Below are 24,337 nucleotides of genomic sequence, written 5' to 3' on the forward strand. Positions count from 1 at the left end.
CTTTAACCATATGGCACAACCGTTAGGAAGTTCAACTTCGGCGTCAAGTCCTTCCTTCTACTCCCCACCCCCCCCCGCCGCAGTAGTTGGTGCGGCCCCCGTGCCCATTAGAGAGAAGGCGATGGACAATTCCATCGTTGCAGCCGAGGGGGGACATGGCGCTTCGGGCTTTCCTCAGGAGAAGCGACGCTCATCGCCGACGCGGGTCCAGCCGGTGTGAGACGGACGGACTGCATCGTTAGCCCTCCTGCCCAGGCTATGCCGTGGCCTCATGGAGAGCGGCGGGGTCGCCGTGAAGAGGACTCCCGGACGGCGGCGGTCGAGTCGCACGAATGGCGGAGCCGCGTCGGTGGGCAAGAGGAGCCGAGACCGGACCTGCTCCCGGTCGCCGCCGCCCCGCAAGAAGCTGGGGAGCGGGGAGGCCCTGGAGGAGCAGGACTGCCCTGAGGTATCCGCGAGGAGAGCCCGGGAGCGGTTCCCCTCTTTGCCTGAGGACTAGCGCCTTGGGAGACATGCTCGCCCCGCACTCTGCTTACAACCACCTGTCAAACCCGACCATAATTTATACGTATATGAAATTTGTTGCATGTCTACCCTGCATTTTCCACTTTGTACATATAATTAAATCAGAGTCTGGCGTTTCTTGATGCTATTGCTAGGTATATTTAGCAATGTATGTAATATAGCAATAGCAACAACACTTGCTAGACTGAATTATATGTACAAAGTGGGAAATACAGGGTTTACATGCAGCTAGTTAAGTAAAACAGCCAGTCCCTAAATAAGTATAACAATTAGTTGCTGAGCTAGATGCGAGGTGGTAATTGAGTATTTTTCCCCTTTCTTTTTCAACTTAATGAAATATGCATGTACAGGTGACTTACAAGTTGTAAGTTGCAACATTGTGGAAGAGGCATCTCATTTCCCTTACCCCACTGTTTGCTCTTTGCCTTCCCTAAAAGTCTCCTAGCCTCTCCTCCTTTTTTGCAACCTTTTCTCCTTCACATCCATAAAACAATTTACCTATAGCTTTCCCACCCAGGCCATTTACAGTTTTCTGTCATTCTCCCTGGAATCTTCTCTGTGGGAAACCTCTGGCCAAGTTTCATAGTGCCTGCTGAACCAGACCCAGCTGCACAGTGGGAAACCTGCAAAGATTGACAAGGGGCATCTCACTTTTCCTTGTATCCTTTCACCACACAATTTCCTTTTCTCTCTTTCAAGAAGCCATCATATCTTCTAAAATTTGCTAACACACCTGTTCTACCTTCCCATCTTTAGCTATGCTTATTATTGGTGTGTATGTATATATATACATACATACATACATACATACATACATACATACATACATACATACATACATACATACATACATACATACATACATACATACATACATACATACATACATATACACATACGCACAACACACAGGGTTTCTCCACAGTGAATACCTAAAGCAACACGCATCATTCTCTTCTCCAGTTTATCTTCACAACAAGCCTGTGAAGTAGGTTAGACTTGGACTGTGTGATCATGTCAAAGTCACCTAGTGAACTTCCACAGCAGAGTGGGTTTGGAACCTGAGTCTTCCAGATCCTGGTCTGAATCTCTAACCACTGTGCTTGATCTCTTCCTGTTTATCATGAATCACAGAGTTAACAGAACAAATTTAGAGTCCATTGGCACCTTTAAGACACATTTTTACTCAAGGTATGAGATTTGTGTGTATGCACACTTCCTCATCCTCTGATACAATATGATACAATACAAAGTTAAAATTAAACAGGTAACGCTTTTTCTGGCATGATCAGTACTACCTACTGATAAGGTAGTGACTCTAACTCTTGTCTCAGCCCAGATCTCTGTGGCCTTGCCCAAGACATGTCAGTGTTTACCAACCATAGCTCCCTATCCAAAGTGCAGGTATACTATACTGTTCTAATGTTACTGTTGGGTTATAGCAGTGTTTCCTGAAGTATAATGTGTGTGAAATACTTTGAATGCTATAAAAGTATCGTGTAAAAATTATATTATTATTCAAAACAGTCAAGCGGATTCGTGTCTTTTTCTTCTAGTATAATGGCAGCGACGATGACTTGTTTGGGGATTATGACAGCTTTTCTGGCAACTCCTCTTTGTTAGCCAATGTAGAAGCTATAGAGCAAAGATGTGTGTTGTCTCCTGACTTCGTTTTGGATTCTAAAAGCATAGAGAGCAGAGCTGCTGGCCAGTTACAGAATGCAAAACAGACATTTTTGTTTGCAGAAAGTATTGCTTGCTTAAGGAATGGAACAGAGGGTGATTTCGTATCCTCTGTGAAAGAACATCAGGAGAGCAGTCTAAAGTGTCAAGATGACGAAGTTCTAGAAGACCTGCCATCATCACAGCTTTTATTTCTTGAACAGTCCAATGAATGCTTTGCTGGTCCCAACACAACACCAGGTGTACAACAAAGAGACTGTCCTATGAATATATGCCTTGACAAAACCTCAAATCAGTCTCTCTGCCAGAAGACAGAATGTAATAAAGAAGACAATGAACCGGCTACAAGTGAGCTATCGACAATTGCTTTGGCTGACCCGACCAGGAGAAAGAGCCTTAAAGATCTTCTCAAAAGTGCAATGACTGGGAATGCAAGAGCTCCAGCTCCATTGGTGTCTAAAAGCAAAGAGCTCAGTGAAGTGCTTGTAGCCGAGGAGGCTGGTGTTCCCGAGGAAACGGCTGGTTCTTCCTTCATTGATATTGGTCCTTTTTATGGCTTGCCCACCAAAGTCAAGGAGCTACTGGTGAAGTGTCGGGGAATTGAAAACCTTTATGGTAATACCACCATTACTAATTTCTTATAACTATGGGACCTTATTTGTACACTCTCCGACTGAAATCATGATTATCTGTCAGTGCAATCCTAAACAGAGCTACGTGTCTCTAAGTCCATTGAACTCCAGTGGGTTTAGAATAATGTAGTTCTGTTTAAGATCGCACTGCAAGCCAGTTATATCTACATGGTACCCAGCTTCACTTGAACTTAAACTAGTACATTAGTTGTGGGGCAGGGGGGAGCATGTTGGTCTGTAGAGTCCAGTGGCACCTTTAAGACCCAACAAAATAAGAGTCCAGTGGCATCTTTAATATCAACTAAGTTTTGTTCAAGGTGTTAATTTGCATGTGCGCACACACTTCCTCAAACACAATGAAAAAGGAATTTTCCAGTCCACACATGTATAAGCAGAGGGTGAGTAAATTACAACCTTCTAAAACTAGCTTATTATTCCTGCAAGGCATTCGTATCTGTTTAATTTCTAAGCCTCTGCCTATATAAGTGTGGACTGAAAAATTATCTTCATTGTCTGAAGAAATGTGTGTGCACTGCACACAAAAACTTACACCTTGAATGAAACCCTGTTGGTCTTAAAGGTGTCGTTTCCATCTAACTTCTTTCTAATACATTAGTATCATTTCTGTTTGCTGATACTAAACTTCCAGGATTTGTGAATGCACTCAAGAATATATGTTAACACAATGTGCTTAGAAATGATACAACATTGAATTATGTTCCATGGGAATAGCCCATTTTATTGAAAAATTAAACCAGTCTTTCTCAACTTGTTAATAGTTGAAAAATCCCTGAAACATTCCTCGGGCTTTGAGAAACCCCAGAATTGGTATGATAAGGAAGAATATGATTGAGAAGCAAAGCTGTGGACATGCCCACCTGGGACCCCTACCCTTCCTACCCCTTCTAGGCCCATCATTGGCCATGTTTTGTTTTGTTTTTTTGACATGGCTATATATGGTCATATCACCAGATAAATGTTTGAAAATTAAAAAAATATATTTTAAAATAATTGTCCCACCCATTCAGGAAACCCTTCCAGGGCTATCAAAAAAACCCCAGTGTTTCACGAAACCCTGATTGAGAAAGCCTGACTAAACCCTTGTAGAATTCCAAAAACAAATCTTTATTTTGATTTTTTACATTTATTTATACTCTGCCCCTCCCAGCAATTTTGATTCATTATGAATGTTAAAATACAAAAAGAGCGTAAGTAATTCCTTTTTTTTTCTGTTTTTCAGATTGGCAGCATGATTGTTTAACATTAGAATCACTGAAACAGAGAAAAAATTTAATATATTCCTTACCGACCAGTGGTGGAAAAACACTGGTAGCTGAAATTTTGATTCTTCAAGAATTGCTATGCAGGAAAATGGATGTGTTAATGATCCTTCCTTATGTGGCCATAGTTCAAGAGAAGGTGTGGCGATGTTAAGGTTTATCTGTATTTTATTTGGGCCATTTCCCCCCAGTTTTGCAAATTCAAGAAGCAACTTTATGTCTGCTTAACAGAAGAAATTCAATTAAATCAAAGATGTTTTTTCAAAATCATAGCCCTGGGCTGTGTTTCTAAAAGTGCTGCTTAGTTGCTGTTCAGAAACTCCTGTGTGTTTTTATATTGAGTTTGTCTAGTGTTTTCTTTAGTCTTGGAATTGAGATTATTTTTAACATTTATTGTAAAATTTACCTTCCCTTTGTGTTTTTATTATATTTTAGGTTGGGAATTTGTCAGGTTTCGGAATGGAATTTGATTTTCTGGTTGAGGAATACGCAGGAAGTAAAGGAAAATTTCCCCCTGTCAAAAGAAGGCTAAAGAAGTCCCTGTATGTTTCTACTATTGAGAAAGCACACAGCCTGGTGAACTCCTTGATAGAAACAGGACGAATCAGTGATTTGGGTCTCATCGTAGTTGATGAGGTTTGTTATAATACTTTGGAAACCTTTTCTAACATTTTACACATGCCGGTAGTTTATGAAATCAAAAAGTAGCTTCTGATACTTGTCTTATTTGAAGAGCCTCTGCTCAGTCAGCTGGAAAGCTTTTAAGGCTTTTAGAAGAAACTAATGAATTAATATGATTTGGAGAGGGGGTCGGAAAATAAATATATAAATAAATAAAATAAGGGCCATTGTTTTCCAAAAATATGTTAATTATGTTAAGAGAAGCTTTGGAGAGACTCCGGTAGTGGTGGGAAGTGCCATCAAGTCACAGCCACATTATGGTGACCCTTGGGGTTTTCAAGGCAAGATAAGTTCAGTGGTGGTTTGCCATTGCCTTCCTCTGTGTCAAGCTGGCTTGGTCTGTGTCATGATCATGGACTTCCTTGGTGGTCTCCCATACAAATACTAACCAGGTTCAACCCTGTTTAGCTTCCCAGGTCAGGGTTTGGAGAGACTATAGGGAAAACAAATTCCATAAATACGAAGCAGCAGCTAGGCCTGTAGCATTCATTCCTAGTCTTTTAGCAAGGAATACCACACTTCCTTGAATGATACAGTTTTGCTACTCTAGTTTAAGCTCCAGTTGTTTTCAAAGTCGATCTCATAAAGAATTCACTGCAGTTGCCAAGTTTTGAGATTACCAAAGTATGAGTGGCTGGCGCTGGCTTCAGAATCAGAGAGAATCTGAATGCAGATAGATAGATTTAACCAACATAAATCACTATAACTGGAAGGTCCTGGTGCAGTGATCCAAACCATCCCAAGTCTGCAGATATCACTAATCCCAGGAGGTCAAATTACATCATGGTGGCCCAATTATTTCAAGAAATTTCATAAGATCTGCCACTGACCAAGCCAGCTTGGTGTAGTGATTAAGAGTGCGGACTTCTAATCTGGCAAGCCAGGTTTGATTCTGCACTCCCCCACATGCAGCCAGCTGGGTGACCTTGGGCTCATCAGAGCACTGATAAAACTTTTCTGACTGAACAGTAATATCAGGGCTCTCTCAGCCTCACCTCCCTCACAGGGTGCCTGTTGTGGGGAGAGGAACAGGAAAGTGAATGTAAACCGCTTTGAGACTCCTTCAGGTAGAGAAAAGCGGCATATAAGAACCAGCTCTTCTTACTGGTATCCAGCGTCTGTTGGCTTCTCTGCATCCAATCTCCAACTGAAAAACTAATAGTATATAGAACTGACATTAACTGTCACATTTATATGCTGTTCTTAAGAATGCTTTTCAGAAGCTTGAGCGTTTGTTCCTTGGGTTAAATTTGTGTTCTTGTTTGTATATTGTAACGGTTCTGTCTTTGGACTGGAGAAGCTCTGAACCTCCAGAGCAGTTATGATTGTAGGTTAAATCTGACTGTAGGTTAAAGCAGTGGTCCCCAACCTTTATTAGGCTGGGGACCGGCAGGGCATCGGGCCGCGCCCGCGGGGACCGCGCCCGCGAGCGACACCCGCGGATCGGGCCGTACCCGCGGGCCGCGCGGGCGCGGCCTGCATGGGCACAGCCCAGCCCAGCCCAGATTCCCTCTCCCCGCCCTCCCGCAGTAAGAAGCTTCCCGGGCCGCAAGATTGCGGCCTGGGAAGTTTTTTACTGCGGGGGGGGCGGGGAGAGGGAGCCGCGGCCCGGCGCCGGGCTGCAGCCCGCAGGTTGGGGACCACTGGGTTAAAGTACAGTAGTCATATTACAGGAATCATACTGTGGTCCATGTTAATAATTAGATATTCAATATCTTGGATGTCCATAATTACTTCCCCCTTTTTTCTCATTCGTAGCTGCATATGATTGGAGAAGGAAGTCGTGGTGCTATTCTAGAAATGACACTTGCCAAGATTATCTATGCAAGCAGTAAGTAATTTCTCCATAACATCTAGAACTGATAATCAAATAGTACATACAATCTGAGTCCCATGAAGAATTTGAAAATCCCAACCCCTTAAAACTCCCCGTCAAGATTGTCTAAGGTCTTGAACAAGGAAGGGTTTGTTTATTGTATTCATCTATTTATTGTATTTATTTCCAGAATGTATACCCCACTGTTCCACCCTTATCAAGGCCACCAAGACAGGTAGTAGGTTAAACACATACATAATAGAAACATATCTACCAGTCAAACCAGGCAAGAACACATAATTCAAACTATTTTTTTAATTGAATACACATACAATACAGTAAAATATGCATGCATGAAAATAATAATTAAAAACATGGCAAGAAGGCGGGATTATGGAAGCAAAGTCAGATGAAACAAAAGATGACTTCATCCAGGGATGGAAGATGGCAACAGGAAGGGGGCAGGCAAATCTTTCTGGGGAGAGAGTTCCAGAGTTTCATTGGCACAGCTGAGAAGGACCTTTCCTGGGTTCTGACCCACTTAATCTCAGAAGGCAGGGACAGCCCATGTAGGACCTCAGAGGATGACAGTAGCAATTCAGGTCGCTTCATCAGGGAGTAGGTGGTTCTGGAAGAGAGGGGCTAGGCCACAGGACAACAAGGTAGTTGAAATATAATTCCAGTCTGGATAAAAAATATTGGTCTTTTTCTCCCTCTTCCAAAATACTGGAAGTCGAGGACGGCCAATGAAGCTAATGGGCAGTAGGTTCAGGACAGAAAAAAAGAAATACTTCTTTACACAGAGAGCAATTAAAATGTGGAATTTGCTGCCAGAGGATGTTGTGATAGTCATAAGGAAAAAGAGCTTTAAAGGGGATTAGATAGCATAATGGAAGATAAATCTGTCAATGGCTACTAGCTGCGGTGACTGAGAGGAACCTCCTTGCTCAGAGGCACTAATCCTCTGAATCCTAGAGTCAGGAGGCAACATCAGCCTCTTTGCCCTGTTGTTGGCCATCCAGAGGAATTGGTCAGCCTGTGTGTGAGACAGGACGCTGGACCAGATGGACCCCTGATCTGATCCAGCAAGGCTTCTCTTATCCTCTTATGCCTTCATTCTGGAACTTTCAAGCATACAAAAATTTTGCTGAGCTGTTTAAAGAGGCTTTTGTGCTGCTTCTATAACTATGTCCTGTAATTTGGGAAGCCTGTTGAGTACATGATTCTGAGATGGAGGCTGTTGCTATCCTTTGGCACTCATCTTGTGAAGAGTTTTCTGGTTTTGTTTCCTGTAGGGAGTCATTTGACTTTCCTTTGTTGCTTTTGTTTGAACTTTGATAGTCAGATTCTCTCAGTGTCTTCTTAATTCTGAAACTTCAGCTTTTTAGACAACGTTGTTTGATGTTATACAGAGACTACTCAGATCATTGGTATGAGTGCAACTTTAAACAATGCTGGAGACCTGCAGCAGTTTTTGAAAGCAGAATATTACACCAGTAATTTCAGGCCGGTATGTATTCAAGACTTAAGTGAATCTATGCACGAACAGTCCTAGGTGTCCATTTCACTTACTGACATTGCCAGACTGATAAGACTTGCATATGTGTTTTTCATTCTAAGACTTTCTCACTATGATGTTTGTTTGCTTTCAAAAGCAAACAGGAAGAATATTTTTCTCAGCTACAGGTAAAATAATGTGCACAGTTGAAAATCAGTTATCCATCATTCCAGGAAATGTTTCTTCCTATTCTACTATATTTAGGGTGGCACCAAAAAACATTCATATAAGAATAAACTACCTTTCTACATTGTCTGGAAGCCTTTGTTAATTTTTCAAAGCATCATTCTGAGTCACGTATATATAAATGTAGTTGATACAAAACATTTGGTGATTGTTGGTAACTTTTAAAATCTAGGTAGAATTAAAAGAATATGTTAAAATACAAGACAGCATCTATGAAGTTGACAGCACTGCAGAAAACGGCTTTACATTTTCTCGTCTCCTTGAGTATAAGGTAATATACCTAAACATTTAAACCTTTTTATTTTCTATTTTCTTCAACATTTTCTAGCCAGCTTGGTGTAGTGGTTAGGAGTGCAAACTTATAATCTAGTGACCCGGGCTTAATTCTGCATTCCCCCACATAGAACCAGCTGGGTGATCTTAAGCTCGCCACAGCTGTTCTGACTGAGCAGTGATATCAAGGCTCTCTCAGCCTCATCTCCCTCACAGGGTGTCTGTTGTGGGGAGAGAAAGGGAAGGTGACTGTAAGCCACTTTGAGACTCCTTTGGATAGAGAAAAGCGGCATATAAGAACCTACTTTTCTTCTTCTGATGTTTTTCCTTATGTCTAGCACAAGCAGGGAACTATCAAGAAAATATTTAAGATGTTGCAAATAAATCCGTCTTCATTTAGCTTCTGATTTTTTTGTTGTTTAGTCTTCACCAATGCAATAGTTTAGAGAAATGTATTGCTTTGAGTGTATGTTTTACCAGCATAGACTTGAATGGCCCTTGATTCCATTATCCTCAGGAGGTATACAATAGGAGAGAACTGCCTATAGTTTTTTTTTTTCGTTCAAGGGATGTACAGGGCGGTCCTAAGAATGTTTAGTCTGAATTTTCTCACTTATTCCTATAACACTTTTTAACTAAGCGTGTGTAAGGTTGCGATCTTTAAAAAAAAGAAAAGAAACTTCAGCCCTAGGCAGATTTAAAGGTAAAGGTATCCCCTGTGCAAGCACCGAGTCATGTCTGACCCTTGGAGTGATGCCCTCTAGCGTTTTCATGGCAGACTCAATATGGGGTGGTTTGCCAGTGCCTTCCCCAGTCATTACCGTTTACCCCCCAGCAAGCTGGGTACTCATTTTACCGACCTCGAAAGGGTGGAAGGCTGAGTCGACCTTGAGCCGGCTGCTTGGATTGAACTCCCAGCCTCATGGGCAGAGCTTTCAGACTGCATGTCTGCTGCCTTACCACTCTGTGCCACAAGAGGCTCTAGGCAGATTTACACCTTGTCAAATGTAATGAAGCTTGGCATAAGTATCTTGATGACTGATGCACGGGCTCACTCTGGATTACAAACCAAGATGTGTTAATCTCTTTAGTATTCTAGTAACCTTCAGAAGATAGACCCAGATCACCTTCTCGCCTTGGCCACCGAAGTAATTCCAAAGTACTCCTGCCTCATCTTCTGTCCCACTAAAAAGAACTGTGAAAATGTAGCTGAAACAATATGCAAGTATTTGAAGAGGTATGTTGGGAAAAGTTCGGGATAGTGTGCTGCGACTGTCACGTCTGCACAGTATGCCTGCCGCATTGCATCTACATCTTGAGCATTCACACACCTAGACGTGATGACACCATCAATAATTGCATTTTGAGAGAGATTTATTTAGTATCATGTGTCCGGGGAACTGATGGAGACAAAGCTATCTTCAAAAGGAACTAAGCCATTAGGCTTTAAAAGGGAGGCATCATGAAATCAAAATTTATTTTACCTTCAGATATGAAGAAGAGTTGGTTTTTATACCCCACTTTTCACTGCCTGAAGGAGTCTCAAAATGACATACAATCACCTTCCTTTCCTCTCCCCACAACAGACAGCCTGTAAGGTAGGTGAGGCTGAGAGAGCTCTGGCTTCAGAAACATTTCCACCTATGATGATTTTCTGTCCTAGTGTTCTGCAGTGTTCCGTGACATCCTAACATGGACCTGTGCAAATTAGGAAATGTTTTGAGAAAGAAATTTCATTTCATCACTTAATTGGTTAGTTGCTGTCACATTCACAATTACTGTCAATCAAAAGAACCATGTTATTATTGCATATCATGTGAACCACCCCAAACACGCACATTCAGTAATAACTATTAAATATATAAGTAGAACCTTTTTAATTGACAGAGCACCTCTGACAGTATCAAGGTGTGTGTGTGTTCCCCTCCCCCTCCCTCCCGGTTGAACTTTAGTGAGGGGAAGGGCTTCCCTTCTCTGTCTTCTCCTCAGCATGAGCCACAGTAGCTCAGGTGAGAGAGTCAGGTTGGCAGCATACCAATAAGGATAAGACAAATTGTGGCACAAGGCCCACAGCTCAGGCCCACATGTGCTCTACCTTCCAGTCTATATGCAGGGGGCTGTTTCAAGGTAGGAACTACCTGCCAGCCAGAAGCCCTACCATGCCAAGCAGTGTCTGGACTCATTTCCCTCAAACATGCAATGTGTTCCACATTGGGGAAACCATGCTCAGAGCAATCACAAGCCGCATGAGAAAAGAGCCACATGGGCCTTCCAAGCCACTGAGTATCACAGGTCTAGAGAAATGGTGACTCTCATCCTACATACCTTACGAGCATGTTAGTATCTCTCTCTCTTACACACACACACACAATGAAGAGAGGAGTCCTGGGTCATCCCATTAGTTGCATCCCTGTGAATTACTCCCAGTAAATCTGGCTTTTAAACATGACTGTGTTTGCGTGGGTTATTCCTATGATGTGATAAGGAAAGCAGTTGATTTCCAGTCCTTTAAACATAGTGTGAGGGACAAGAAGCATCACATCTGCACTGACTGTTTTACAGATTTTGTGCACAGGCGACCATGACTTGTTCATCCTGGATGAGCAACAGCATGACCACCTGCTCATAATGAAGAAAGCATGGAGCCGTAGCCTCTTTCAAAGCCGCATATGCAGATCCTGAGTTGTTTTTCCATATGAGTACAATCTGATTGTCATTTTCTTCCCTAGAGAGTACAAAACCCTCAGAGAGAGAGAGAAACGGGACCTGATTGACGATTTAACCAACATTTGCAATGGAAAACTATGTCCAGTGCTGAAGCGAACAATTCCGTTTGGCGTGGCCTATCACCACAGCGGACTGACCAACGATGAAAGAAAACAAATCGAAGAAGCCTATTCTTCAGGCATCCTCTGCCTTCTGACTTGCACCTCTACCCTTGCTGCTGGAGTAAACCTGCCAGCCCGGAGGTGAATTGGGTTTAATTTTTTATTAGTTGCACCCCTCCCCCCAAAAAGAAATAAATAAAAAAGTTTCAGAAATATTTTGAAATGCTGAAAGCTAATACCCAGAATTAAACTCCGTTGGTCTTATAGATGCCAGTGGACTCCATCTTTGTTCTGTTTCAGAGATCAGTACTATTCGATGTAGCCCCAAGGAGCATATTTTATTTATTTATAACACCTACTAGCTGCTCTTCTACCTTGCAGAACTCTAGGTGGCTTACAGTGTAAATAAAAACAACAAATTTTCAAATATAAAAGAACACAATTTAAAATCACAGTCAGGACTGCCAGTGACTAAAAGCCCAAATTAGTCAAACGCCGTCCCAAATAAAACTTCAGGAGACTCAGCAGCCTCCTGAAGATCAAAAAGGAGGGGGTCAGGCACACTTCCCTGAGAAGGTTGTTCCATAACAATGGAGCTGCCCCTGGAAAGGCACTCATATCCCTGCCACATGAACTTTTGGGGTCAATAGGACTGTCAGAATGGCCCATTAAACTAGGTTAGCTGCCTGTCCATTATTCCTCCACTTCCAAATCAGTATCTGAAATTTACTTCAGCATCTGCAAGAGGCAGTGTGTGTCGCTTAACTGCCTGAGCAGCTGCACTAGGCAGACAGTGAGCACAAGGCCAGAATCTGACTAGCATTTGGCAACAGGCATTTTTTGCCATGTCCAAATAGCACACTTCAGAAATGAAGACTACGCTGAAGTCAAGAGTTACTTCACGCAATAAGATTATGCAATTGAGCATTACTCTTCACTTTGGTACATCAGGCATGAAACAGTGTACATATTAACAACCCTGAGGAATGCAGAGGTTTTAACAGTTCTGTACATTTTGTTTAGTTCATTTTGGTAAGTAATGGTTTCAGAAATGATATGCTTATTAAAGTATATAAGTATGTTCTGGTATATAAGTATGTTCTGGAATATTTTGTTTATCAGACTTTAGGAAGAAGAAAAGTTGGTTTTTATACCCCGCTTTTCACTACCCAAAGGCGTCCCAAAGTGGCTTACAAACACCTTTCCCTTCCTCTCCCCACAACAGACATCCTGTGAGGTAGATGGAGCTGAGAGAGCTCTGACGAACTGCTGTGTGAAGACAGCTCTGTGACAAGCCCAAGAACAGCCAGCTGGCTGCACATAGAGGAGTGGCAAATCAAACCTGGCTCTCCAGATTAGAGGCTGCCACTCTTAACCCCTTTGCCAAGCTGGCTCTGGAAGACAGGATAGCTTCTTACCTTTTATGATCTTGAAGAAAATGCCCGTCTATCAGCATCAGTGCTCTAATTAAGTTACATCTTTACTGTTTTCTTAGGGTCATCTTAAGAGCTCCGTATGTTGCTACAGAATTCATGAAGAAGAATCAGTATAAGCAGATGGTTGGCAGAGCTGGCCGTGCTGGCATCGACAGTGCTGGCGAAAGCATTCTTATAGCACAAGCCAAAGACAAACAGCTGGTAACTTGAGTAAAAAAAGAATGGAGAGTTTTGAGACTTCTGAATCATCGGGATAAATCGATTATGTAGCATAGGGAGGAGTTCGCTTTTTGTTTCTTGTTTGTAAAAAGAGTCACTCTACAATAGTTTGGTTCTCTTTTTAGTAAGTATATTTCAAGGAGACTTTTTCATTTGAGTGTAATAACAACAGAGCCCAGCTCCTCTCCTTCAAAGCTAATGGAATTTCATCACTGAACAGAGCTGCAGCTAAGTAGCGTCCCATCATGGCTCCCTAAATTATTCAATTATTTTAAGCATGGGCTTAAGACCGATGGCTACCTTCCTAAGCACCAGCTCATGTGAAAAATTAAATTGTTGATTTTAAAGGCATGTATTTGAAAGATAAGCGGTCTTTTAAAAATATATAGATATACTGCTAAAACATATCCTTATTCTTTGTCCAGTAAATCCTTACTCAAATCAAAATGTTGCATATCACTGGACATAGTTCAGACAATGGAAACCTGGAGAGGAGGAGAGCTGTCTCATGTATTGTTTTTAAAAGTTCAGTTTTGCTTTGGATTTTTTGTTTACTTCATTCATATTCTGCCTTTCTCTCCATTGGGGATTAAAAGCATCTTACACTGTTCTCATATATGCATATCATGTAACTGCCAGAAATCCAGGAGGAAGTGCACCATCAAAGCTTTCAAAGGAGCTCATTCCACAGACTTGGGGTCACCAGTAAAAAGACCCTGTTTTTAACTGCAGTTGGGCTTCCTGTTGTTATAGAGCAGGGCCCCCCCAATGTAGGAGCTTCCTGCATTTAATTAAGAGAGAGTTCTTGAGGAGGTGTAACGGACAAGATGGTGTTCTAGGAATGTTGTGTAGAAATATTGTTCATAGTTTTCTCTTTCACTTAGTTATGCCATTTAATTGATTTCCTATTGTAATGTTTTAAAGGTTCGAAACTTAGTACACAGCCCTTTAGAAAGCTGTTACAGCAACCTCCTGCTTGAGTGCAACAAAGGAATCCGGAGCCTGATCCTCTCTTTAGTTGGCTTGAAGGTATTTCTGAAAATCTTTCACGTATGCCATAAAATAGCTTGGCTTTGTTAAAGGGAGCAGTTTGGAGAGGGGAAGCTTCAGGAGGAATAACAAATAGCCATGATCTGTTTTTTTTCCCACGGTGCTCAACTGTAGATTTTTTGCAGCACATCTTTAGTCTGTCTTGCCTTATTCTGTTGCATTCTAGATAGCAACCAACCCAGAAGAGGTTCATCGCTTTATGTGCAGTACTTTGCTTAGCATCCAGCCCCAGCTTCTGCCTAAAGGAAAGAGCCTGTGGGATGTAATTGTGGAAGTGTTGCAGTGGTTGAAACAAAATGGGCTCCTAAAGGAGAGAGCAAGATGTGAGAGTGAACACCACTTGCAGCACAATTTAGAAATCACTCATCTGGGTCAAGCCACTTACAAAGGTAAGACATCCCTGTGGCTTGTGTGTTAGGAATACATCTAGGCTGGCTCGGTCACTAGGCAGCACAAGGTAGCTGTTTCAGGAATAATGAAAGGGCAACAAACCTGTCCATTATTTTAATGTGATTGTATTTTTACAGAAACAGCGCGTGTGTGCTTGTGCATGCGTGCATATGTTTTAGGCATCAAAGTGTCATGGGCCAGCCATGCCTTTGGGGACCTGGGTTTTCACCACAAATCAAATTCCTGAAAAACTCAGCTCAGCTGCAGTAGCAAGTCTGTGAGGTGTGGTTTTATGAGTGCCATATTTGGCCCCCAATAGCCTGGAGGAAAAAAACATCCTGTCCCTTTAACAGAAATGTGATAGGATGCTATTTGTCAGGTGGTGTTACTTACCCCCAGGCCATGAAAAGCTTCATAGGGCTGCTTCCACACATTTAGCCTCTATTAAAATGGCAGGTGTTTTTTTTCCCTCCTGGTTGTTGGCATCCCTGGTGTCTGTGATATCATCTGTGACACACACTCTCATTTTGCCAACGTTCTTTAAATTAATTTTATCAGCCAGAAAGCTCTTTCTCTGCATCTGCGTTGAGAGTGCTTATTGATCCATTTACAACTGGAAGGATGGGAAAGTACTTGGCAAATTTCCACCACAATACATTCTCAGTAGTTGTGGGTTCCCCACCCCCCTGCAATGCGGCATGTTTACTCTAAAAAAAAATTAAAGTATGACAAGGCAATTGTCCCACAGTACTTTACCCCTGGAATCAAAACCTGTGCTCTGTCCATTACATCTAGGTTTGGCAGGGGCTCATGGGAATTGTAGTCCATGGACATCTGGAGAGCCACGGTTTGGCCACCCCTAGTCTAGTAGCATCTTAGAGACCAACAAAGGGAGCTATAACTCTTGAAAATTCATACCCCTAATATCTGGTTGCTCTCTAAGATGCTTCTGGAGTCACATCTAGCTCTTCTGCTGCAGACCAGCTTGTCTGAAACTGTCTGTTACATGAAGATGAGGGAACTAAGCAGAGTTTTTAACCACATGGAAAGGCACTTGGGGCTAATGCATACTTTAGAGACATCCAGTATGTTGGGCTGCTACAAGTGTCATGTTCCCAAGAGGGAAAGAATGCTACATATATCTGCACAATATGCACATGTGCTGAACATGGTATACTGTATGATGTTTGCTTATTTCAATGCATCTCAGGTTCCATCAGTCTGGCATATTGTGATACGCTCTATGCAGACCTTAAGAAAGGCCTTAAGGGGCTCATCCTTGAGAGCTACCTTCATTTGCTCTATCTGACAATACCATATGAAATGGTTTCGCAATGTAATCCAGATTGGATGATCTATTTTAAACAGGTAAGGCTTTTTAAAAAGGTTAAGAAATCTATAGGACCGAGTTTGAGTCCTGTGGCTCTTGAGTTTTATTCAAGAGCTTTTATATGCAGTCACATTTCCTCAGATTCTGTGTGAAAGAGGAGTGTGCGGTACACACCTTGAATAAGACTTTGTTGGACTCCAAGGAGCACTGGACTCAAACTTTGTTCTGCTGCTTCCGACCAACATTGAATACCCACCTGAAAGAATTTTATAGTCTTGCTCAGAGGGAAGAGGACATCCAGGGAACCTGTGGTAGCTTAGCAGAAACATGAAAGATGTCAGTCTTTTCTTTTACTGGCTACATTGAGACATCATGGCAAACTGTAGTCCAATGCAGCCAGGCCCGTACAGAGCTCTTTGCTGTGCTTCTGTGCCTCTGTCTCCTCTTTTCAAACAGCATTTGATGGACCACTTCTTGTTCCAGTTTTCCATGGTTTCCAAATGTGGGTATTTCAGAAAATATGAGCTTGTTCCGACCCTTGAGTAAATGTTCTAAATGCCAGTATGTTCCCCGTTTAGAATCCCGGTTTTCACGGAAGAAACAGCCCAGTTTGCTGAGGCCCCCTGCATTTGAGCACTATGACAAATCGGAGCTCAGTCAGATGAGGCAATTTTCAATCGGCTTCTGTGCACAAGAAAAAGGAGGTGGGAGGTGACATTGCAGGCTTGCTCACAAACTCTGTCCGTCCCCAGATGCAGTTTAGTGAAAGCAGGTCTTGAAAGCAGTACTGAAAGTTTAAGTTAGTCATAAATCATGTGTTCTGTTTGACTGACTCAGGGCTTTAATAGACGAGACTCAGGAGAACTGCAGTCAGATTTCCTGACTGTGTAACTTCACTGAAAAGCTGGGTGTGGGAACGGAATTTGGGATCGGGGCTTGGCAGGAGGATTATTCTACCTTGTGCCATTTCTTGGCTAGGTATGGGGAGCCCAAAGCATTTATCTACCCCAGTGGGGTGGTGGGGGTGGATTGCTTCCCCCACCCCAAACTTGCAGCCACTTGATGAGATTGCCTTCCATTTCAGAAGCAGCTTAGAGCCGCAGGAGGTCGATATAGATCCTTCTGCCCAGTCCTTCATGATACTGACATGAGGACAGGTTGTGCTCTGCTTTCTCTATTATGATTTGCTGCTAGATGTACTTAGTTTAATTTTTTTAAACCTGAATTCCGCTTTTTTAGTATAATCAGCTGACTCCAGTAGAACAGCAAGTAGCTGCTGCTGTTGGTGTGCCAGAGAGCTTTATAGCTAAAAAGGCTTCTGGACAAGCCATCAGGAAGGTAAGCGAAGGAGCTTTCTTATGTTGAAATGCTTTAAAAACCAATGTAGGGGAAAATATTTCCCTCCTTCATTTTTACTTCTCTATCTTTTAAAGCTTCTTTTCCCACCTGTGATTCACCATTCTTTCTTTCCCTCTCATCTCACCTTTTTCTACTGCCTTTGACTTAAATTAATTAGATTAAATTGATCATTTAATCTGATTAAAATAGCAGTTACATGAAGTGCAGGAGACCTTTTCCTTGTTCCATACTTAGAGCAGCACTTAAACAGCTAAAAAAATTAAGTATGCTGCAGGTTCAATAGGGGGTGACCTATGAATTTAAATAATAAATAAATTAGATTGCCCCTCTCCAGGTGTGTGTGGGGCAGGGGCTCATGGGAATTGTAGTCCATGGACATCTGAAGGGCCATCGTTTGGCTACCTCTGCTGTATGGTGTTATAGCCGGCGTAGGTCCCTCCCCCTCCCCAAACTCCACCATCCACAAATCTGCTACAAATCTGCTACACAGGCCTCAGTCATATACAAAACACAATTGGAAAACAAAGGGAATTAACTCCTATGGTACAGCAGTCAAACGCATACCTTGCATGCCAAGACTCCAGTTCAATCCCTGCAAAATGTAGCTAAATGTAGCATATGATGAATAAGATGGGGAAGGACAGCCTGTCAGGATAGACAGTTTTGAATAATGGTTCTCAACCTTCCTAATGCCGTGACCTTTTAATACAGTTCTCATGTTGTGGTGACCCCCAACCATAAGATTATTCAAGGGTTCTTTCACAAGAATTAAACCACAACTGACTAATGGTGTGAAAACCCATTGTTCAGGATTGTATATAAGTTGGTTTTTTCCCCCGGGGTTTCTCAGTTCAGTTCTGCCTCTTGTCCCACCACGCCAATCTCGCTCTTTTCCGCTGCTCCAGACAGACGAACGCTCTATCTCGATCCACCCCACAAGGCTGTTGTGTGGATGGCGTCCCCCCAGCCAAACTGCTTGCCCTGCCGCGACCCCTGTGAAAGGGTCATTCGACCCTCAAAGGGGTCCCGACCCCCAGGTTGAGAATCACTGAGCTAGATTATCAGACTTTCTGTGAGGCAGCAACTCATATTCAGAGTTTCTCTTACTAACTGTTCCTATTTGTCCTATTTAGAGTGACTTGGGCATATAGGTTTATTTAGTACATTTTTACCCTCTCCCTCCTCCAGTATATCTTTCATAACCCTGTGAGGTAGGTTAAGCTGAAAGAATATGACTGGCCTGAGTACACCCACATTACGTTATGGCCAGCGAGGTCTCACCCTTTATCCTAATCGAACACTGTAACCCCTTCACAACACTGGCTCTGAAATTCTTAGCTGGAAATGTGTTTTATAATCCCTTTTCAATACATGTTACCACGCAGCCAGGCGGGGAGTTATGTCTTCATGTGATGCTGGTGGAAATTGCTGTCAAGTGACAGCTGAGTTACGGCAACCCCGTGGGATTTTCAAGGCAAAAGTCATTCAGAGGTCGCTTGCCATTGCCTGCCTCTAGGTCGCAGCCCTGGTATTCCTTGGAAGTCTCCCATCCAAGTATTGTCCAAGGCCAACTCTGCTTAGCCTCCAAGATCTGATGGGATACGGCTAGCCTGGGCTACCCAGGAGCAGGGCATATTTTGGTCAGAGTATATATTGCCATGGGAATCAATAAATTCAGGACTTTTCCCCATTGCTTCAGGGGTTCTGAAAGATGTAAAAGGCTTACATTCACCTGTGCCTCTAATTTTGAAGTAAAATTAATTCTGGTTTTAGGATGTGGATGGCGACACTGTCGGTAGACTATACTTGTCCTTCGTTCTTCATGCCCTGGTAAAAGAGACCAACATATGGAATGTGGCAGAAAAATTTAACACATCTCGTGGGTTTGTTCAAACCCTCCTGAATTCGGCCGCTGCTTTCTCCTCCTCTGTTCTGCATTTCTGTGAGGTAAGGTATGTCAGCTTAATATTTAAGTGGTGGGACCTGCTTTACGTCAGGGCAGACTTAACAGGCCACCTAGCACAGCTCTGCAAAGTTCCACGCAGACAAAATGTTAAGTTTGAGTCCAGTAGCTCCTTAGAAATCCACATGATTTTTGTGGTATAAGTTTCTGAAAGTCAGAGCTCTCTCTGTCAGATGCCAACATGGCTGCCCTCTGAAACAAGGCAGAGAAATTTCTCCTTCCCACCACCTGCTGTCCAAAAATTAACCTGGCACCATCCGCATGCCAACCCTGCTCTGCCACTAAGCTTATTGGTCTGTTCTGTTCCAAATTTTCTTGTGTCCAAGAAGCCTTTATTGTTAGGGTTTTTGATTTTAATGTAGGTTTTCCAAGTTGCCTAACACACTTTTCCCTTTTAATACCAGAAATGGACAAAGCAGCGATTTTTGGAAGTAGTAATAATTAGGAGCCATTTCACTGTCCGGTTACAATGGTGTTATTCTTCTGTGCCATCAGTTAATTATCAGAAAAGAATTTGTTGGTGTAGGTTGCTTCTGTTGATACCTCATCATTATGGTTTAAGATAGGGGTGGGCAAACTGTGGCCCTCCAGATGTCCCTGGACTACAATTCCCATGAGCATTCACTGGCAGGGGCTCGTGGGAATTGTAATCCATGGACATCTGGAGGGCCACAGTTTGCCCACCCCTGATTTAAGATAATACCCAAGTAATCCATTTGCAATGTTATTGAACCCTGTGCTTAAAGTGGCTTGCACTTCCTCTCTTCCCTTCCTCTCTTCAGCAGACACCCTGTGAGTTAGGTGGGGCTGAGAGAGCTGTGAGAAGACTGCTCCATCTGAAGAGCACTATCAGGGCTGTGACTAGCTGGCTGCATGTGGTGAAGGAGTGGGAATCAAACCCAGCTCTCCATATTGGAAGCTGCCACTCTTAACCACTATACCACGCTGGCTCCCACACACTTAGGTGGTATCTTATCTACACTCGAAGGATAACTATAACTGTTATACAACATTCCAACTTCCAGGATTTACTCAGAGTTTCTAGCATTTGTTATGTGTTTTAATATTTAATATTTTTTACGTTTCCAGGAACTGGATGAATTTTGGGTTTATAAAGCTCTCTTGACAGAACTTAGCAAGAAATTGACCTATTGTGTTAAGGCAGAGCTCATTCCTCTAATGGAAGTGGCAGGAGTTTTGGAGGTGAGCAGCCTTTAAATTTCTAGGTCAGTTTCCGAAACACTTTTGTGAAACTGAATTTTTGTGCAAAAAAAATTATAACAATAAGTACAGCTTTTCAAAAATTCAAAATTTGTTGTTGTTAGGTGCGAAGTCGTGTCCAACCCATCGCGACCCCGTGGACAATGATCCTCCAGGCCTTCCTGTCCTCTACCATTCCCCGGAGTCCATTTAAGTTTGCACTGACTGCTTCAGTGACTCCATCCAACCGCCTCATTCTCTGTCGTCCCCTTCTTCTTTTGCCCTCAATTGCTCCCAGCATTAGGCTCTTCTCCAGGGAGTCCTTCCTTCTCATGAGGTGGCCAAAGTATTTGAGTTTCATCTTCAGGATCTGGCCTTCTAAGGAGCAGGCAGGGCTGATCTCCTCTAGGCCTGACTGAAATTCAAAATAGAATTTGTAAAATATCTTTAAACTGTCTTCAAAAGTAAGCATTGTGCAACCCCTGAGAGCAGAAGCAACCCCTGGTTCAAAGTGAAGGAGGATATGGCTGAGCATCCTAAAATCTGTAGTTCCCTCAGGCCCACTAAGAAATCTCTCTGTTTTGTATGCTTGTTCTTTGAACGCATCACTGCAGTAAATTAGGTTACTGTTGTCGGATGAGAATTTGTTGGTATTAATATATTATTTTGTTAGTATGGTGTTAGATGTTTGCTCCTATCAAAAGTGTGGGATGTGACTATAAACCACTGTAAGCTTTGTTTTTGCTCTGTGCTGCACAGAAATTCTTGTAATTGCTTCTTTTCTCTTTCTAGTATTATGTCCTACCTGTTGTAACAGCACCTCTTTCATACATTCATAGGACAGTGGATGGTGCTGAGATTGTGCAGTCCTTTTTCAGAGGCACATCAAGAAAACTTTACTCTTTAGGCAGAGGAGAAATTAATAGAAGAGCTTTAAGAAAAGCTTTCTGGGGCTGTAGTCATGTTTCAGTTCTAACCTAAAGTAGTAAACAGCGATGAAAGATAAAGCGTTTGGCAATAATAAATGCCTTCTGTATCCTTACCCTGAATACAATGGAAAGTAAAGGAAATTTCATTGAAATAGCCTGACAGTGTTTCTGCTTAATAAAATCAGAGTCCAGTAGCACCTTTAAGACCAACAAAGATTTATTCAAGGCATGAGCTTTCGAGTGCAAGCACCCTTCGTCAGACTATGATCTTCTTACAACAAAGTATCTTGTTACAACAAAGATGTAAGAAGATCATAGTCTGACAAAGGGTGCTTGCACTCGAAAGCTCACGCCTTGAATAAATCTTTGTTGGTCTTAAAGGTGCCTCTGGACTCTGATTTTATTGTGCTACTTCAGACCAACATGGCTACTCATTTGAATGTTTCTACTTGTCTCCTCTGGGCAGATATATCCTAATCTTATTCCACAGTGGCAATAGCTTCAGCAAGTAGTCCTGTTGACCTGTAGTAGAGCAGTTAGATTTTAGTCCAGCGGCACTTTAGAGGCCAGTTAAGTGTTTCTGGGTGTAATTATTTGGAAGTCAAAGCTCCCTTCAATCAGACACAGTAGAACAAAATAGTAAATTTTTCTTTTATCCCAGGCAGAAGGTGGGCAGGGTGTTGTAAAGGATGCAAAGGTACAATGCATATTGCAATCAGCTTGATTAGAGCAGAAGGGAAGTGCTTGGGGGTCAAAGATTAGCATCCCTTCCCTAGTGAGATTAAAAATCCTATGTCCCTATTCAGCCCTGGGGGGAGGGGCTGTCCATTGTTCTGAACTCGTGAATTAATTCCAATTCAGCAGCTTTCCTACACAATTTTTTCTTTTGAGGATTGCTGCTCTTAGGTCAGCGTTTGAGTGACCTGAAAGACATTAAAAACTGCAACACTCAAAAACCCCAGTGGGAGAACATTTTATTTTCTCTTGACTGTAATTAAAGTGATTGCAATACCCATTGTACCTTCACGTCTTTAGCAAACATGCTTTACAACAGGGGTAGTCAACCTGTGGTCCTCCAGATGTCCATGGACTAGAATTGAGCCCCTGCCAGCAAACGTAGTCCATGGACATCTGGAGGACCACAGGTTGACTACCCCTGCTTTACAACACCCAACCCACCTTCAGACTAGGATAAAAGGACTCAGATCTCAACTCCTGTTCTACTGTGTCGCATGAAGGGAACTTGAGACTCAATAGCTTATATCCTGAAACTTTTGCTGGTATTTAAGGTGCTACTGGACTCAGATGGAACTCATCCACAATGCTAAACATTCATATTGGGATAACAAGCTAACCATTTTCAAAAGCCCTGCCTTTGTTTCCGAAGAATCCCGTGCCTGTTTAATATTACAGTGTTTACAACAATTTTTACTGAAGCAATTGAGATCTGAAAGAAAAACAACCATGAAAGGAGATGAACTCCCTGTATTATTCCAGTTATTAGTGTGTAAGATGAAAGGAAAAAAGGAAGAGGCAGTTATTTCTGCCAGTGGAGTTACTATGTAATCTGCATGAAATGCAATAAGTGTGTCAGGCAGATTAACTGAAATGGGATGGCTAGAAATACAGGAAGTTGGTATGGAAGCTTGGTGCTATTGTTGGGGGAGCTGCTTCCTGTCTCATTTAACAAGCATTTTGGCCCTTTTTTGCAGGCCCGAGCCAAGCAACTCTACAATGCCGGGTATAAAACATTAGCACACTTGGCGAATGCAAATCCAGAAGTGTTAGTGAAAACGATTGAGCATATGTCCAGACGTCAGGCTCGGCAAATAGTTTCATCTGCCAAGGTGAGCAGAATGTTCTGTGAAAAGCCCCAAACTGGGAAATGTTTCCAGCAGATATGCTGGGTGAATAGGAAGTACTGGAGAATCCTGATCCTTTTTGGAATACAGCTGTGTTATAATCACCCAAGTTAACAAGCAATCTTTGCCTGGATGCTTCAAGCAGGGGTAGCCTTGCTGTATATCAAGGCAGTGTTCTCCTGGCTGGCAAAGAAACCAAGAAGGGGCCTGCTGTGCTCCCACAAGCAGTGGATTGGAAAAGACACAGAGCTACACCTAGCTATGAAGCAAAGTAGGAAGATTTCCTCCCACCTAAGTGACTTTTCCATTGGAATAAGATGGAGAACGGGTTCCAGCTTATACCCCACAAGTATTACACAAGTTCCGTCATAGTAATGATTAGAGCACCTATAGAGAAGAGCTTGTGTATTGCAGACCCCCAGTGACTACAGTGCACCTGCCCACAGCCCATTTGCTAAATCCTTGTGAATAAAGGCCACCTACTCCTGTCTGCAGAACTGTGTTCCTTTATATGGCTACCTCGTTCCATCAGCCATATTACAGTATGGTGCAATTCTGGAGGCTGTTCTTATTTAGCTTTGTACAAAGATCACGCTAGTTCTTCTGCCTGCTTTTGCATCTTCGCCCTGGGGAATGGCCATCTTTCTCCCCCGTTTCCTGCATCCTGAAAGCTGTAATATTGGAATAATTTGACCTCAGGTGTTGTTTTTGGGTGCAGATGCATCTGGCTGAAAAGGCAGAGTCTTTACAAGGAGAAGCAGAAGCATTGCTGCAAATACCTGCGGACCTTCCTTGAAGCTTCCTGATCACTCTTCGGTATGAAAGTGGAAATCAGACCCTTTACAACCTGGTGTTGTGTGTGTGTATTGCTGTATATATGTGTAACTAAGCTTCATTTGATAATAAAAGTACCCTATCCATCCCTGCTTCCTGTTCTGTACATCATGAAACGAGGGTGCCAAATGGAAGCTCACAGGGGTTGATCTAAACCAGCTATTCTCAGTGGGGGCCATATGCCCCCTGGGGGCCCCCGGCATATTTGAAGGGGGGCCACAGAATAGAAAATGTGAGGAGCCCCTAAAGGGTTCATGGGAGGCCTTAGCAACTGAACAGATGAAAGACTCTTTTTGTCCCGTA

The 24,337-nt window shown here is 42.6% G+C and overlaps 1 protein-coding gene across 4 annotated transcripts; it reads left to right on the forward strand.

Annotated features, from left to right (window-relative positions):
- HELQ (helicase, POLQ like) lies at positions 1-24,120 on the forward strand. Of its 4 annotated transcripts, none has more exons than XR_013224947.1 (18): positions 1-448; positions 2,082-2,823; positions 4,081-4,259; positions 4,556-4,756; positions 6,560-6,632; positions 8,030-8,127; positions 8,534-8,632; positions 9,726-9,871; positions 11,364-11,603; positions 12,958-13,099; positions 14,042-14,146; positions 14,334-14,556; positions 15,768-15,925; positions 17,127-17,225; positions 19,020-19,198; positions 20,299-20,412; positions 23,051-23,185; positions 23,919-23,940. XR_013224947.1 is itself a non-coding variant. In XM_077301007.1 (18 exons), the coding sequence occupies exons 1-18, from the start codon at positions 272-274 to the stop codon at positions 23,994-23,996; spliced, it is 3,183 nt and encodes a 1,060-aa protein (XP_077157122.1). In that variant the 5' UTR covers positions 1-271; the 3' UTR covers positions 23,997-24,120. The 4 variants fall into 4 exon arrangements, 3 of the variants coding, with proteins under 3 accessions (XP_077157122.1, XP_077157121.1, XP_077157123.1); XM_077301007.1 differs by having other exon boundaries at positions 19,020-19,193; positions 23,919-24,120; XM_077301006.1 differs by lacking the exon at positions 23,919-23,940 and having other exon boundaries at positions 19,020-19,193; positions 23,051-23,690.
- The last annotated feature ends 217 nt before the right edge of the window (positions 24,121-24,337 follow it).

Source organism: Paroedura picta, chromosome 10 (assembly GCF_049243985.1).
Source record: "Paroedura picta isolate Pp20150507F chromosome 10, Ppicta_v3.0, whole genome shotgun sequence".
NCBI lineage: Eukaryota > Metazoa > Chordata > Lepidosauria > Squamata > Gekkonidae > Paroedura > Paroedura picta.